Source organism: Durio zibethinus, chromosome 20, assembly GCF_047325235.1.
Source record: "Durio zibethinus cultivar Kanyao isolate XHJ-2024 chromosome 20, ASM4732523v1, whole genome shotgun sequence".
NCBI classification, from domain to species: domain Eukaryota; kingdom Viridiplantae; phylum Streptophyta; class Magnoliopsida; order Malvales; family Malvaceae; genus Durio; species Durio zibethinus.
Window position 1 is genome coordinate 8,177,188 of NC_143181.1, and position 1,850 is coordinate 8,179,037.

The following is a 1,850-nucleotide window of genomic DNA, read 5'->3' on the forward strand; positions in this document are numbered from 1 at the left end:
AATTTACAATCTTTTTGGTGAATTGATGAAATTTAAATTTAAGCCTACTTATGAATAGTTTTCTTAGGTACTGATAAAGCACATTAATTTGATGCTGTAAAAAAAATCTCTTTGACCGTTCCTAACACATAATGACACTCATAAGTCATAGCAAATCATCAATATTACAAATGTGACAATGAAAATTAAATTAAATGCGTATCTAGGCTGGAATCAAGATTATGGCCATAAAAACACAGAAGGCCCACAGAGCACTAAGCCACCAACATTATCATAAAGTGGAAGACGACTCCCATCACTTTAATAAAGGCTAGGTTGAGACTATAACCCTACTAAAATTATACATTAAGAACTGACTAGACATTTGGGGGCATATGTTCAAGAGTCTGCATCTTCTCCCTTGATCAAGGCTATGCTTGGACGAATGATGCGTTGAAATGTGAGCACTCTCACGGTTAACCCTTAACCCTTCCAAACATAACCTAACCCGTTAACACCATTTATGAGTTAGTTATCTCTCGTTTTAAACCCTAAAACATCATCAAATTAATAAAGGTCCCCCCAATTCCCACCCCAAATGGTGGGTTAAGTGGGGCATCTCCACCACGTGAACTCATTGGTGCCATGGCATGCTGCATACAACTAGGCCCCGTCAACCACTGGCTCTCATGATTCTCCCCCCACACCATGATTTTCAAAGCATCTTCCAACATCACACATGGTCTGCCACCATACTGGATCATGATGCACTCCCCTTCCTATGTTTTTTCTTTTTTCCACCAATCTCCACCCTCCAAAATTTTTGTCCGATCAAGTCCTTTTGACGTGCAGGTGCACCAACCTTACACATTTCCCCTCAATATAAACGCCATGAAGAGACCAACAATGAGCTTTGCTAATAATATACCAAGGTTTTTAATTTGGTTTTTAAGTCATGGAGAAGAGCAAGTCATTCCCTGAATATTCTTCATCATTCTCCGGGGAATTCGACTTCGAAAACCGATCGAATTCGTATAATTTTAACGGGCCATGCAGCAAAAGTAATGGATTTGCGGCATCTAATGATCCAGAGCTTAAGAGGAAGAAGAGAATCGCCTCATACAACGTGTTTACAATGGAAGGTAAGCTAAAGTCAAGTGTTAGGAACAGCTTCAAGTGGATCAAGAGCAAGTTTAGCGATGTTCGTTATGATATGTGAGTTGCAAAAAAGTAAAGATGTTCCTGTGTCTTGGTTTTTGTTTGGAAATTTGAGAGGGAAGAATTTTCGCTCTTGAAAAAAAAAAAAGAAAAAAAAACCAATGAAATTGGAGAGGAGTCTAGTCCTGCATGGGAATTAATATGCAAGTTTGGTCATTTGGGTTGTCTTTGTAATATGTTTTGGTGAAAAATGGTTAAATTTTCTTTCTTTCTCTCCATAATTTTCCATTACAATTAGAATTAGAAGTCGAATTCTGCTATTGGGGTATTCTCTAAGCTAGGATATGGAATTTGGATGCAAGGAAAAGGGGTTAAGAAGAAAGAATAGAAGCTTTTCATTTCTCAAAACACTTTGAATGGACATGATTTAAATCGTAGTAGTTTTGCTTTGGTCATCAATATTTCCAAAGAAAAAAAAAATAGAGATATTTGATAATTTGTACATTCATGTTATATCTATTTCATATCAAACACATAAAATATGAAAATTATTATATTATAATTCATATTAACACATCAAATATAAAACATTTATCAATTTTTATCAAATTTATATATAATTTTTACTAAAATTTTAAATTATATTATTTTTTTAATCTTTTTATATAATATCATATTTAAAATTATCATATATAAATATACCTACTTCCTTG

The 1,850-nt window shown here is 34.4% G+C and overlaps 1 protein-coding gene across 1 annotated transcript; it reads left to right on the forward strand.

Moving 5' to 3' along the window:
• The first annotated feature begins 639 nt into the window (after positions 1–639).
• LOC111315015 (mediator of RNA polymerase II transcription subunit, putative (DUF3511)) lies at positions 640–1,418 on the forward strand. Its single transcript, XM_022916636.2, has one exon. It carries the CDS (start codon positions 935–937, stop codon positions 1,196–1,198), a length of 264 nt encoding a protein of 87 aa, XP_022772371.1. The 5' UTR covers positions 640–934; the 3' UTR covers positions 1,199–1,418.
• Positions 1,419–1,850: the final 432 nt, after the last annotated feature.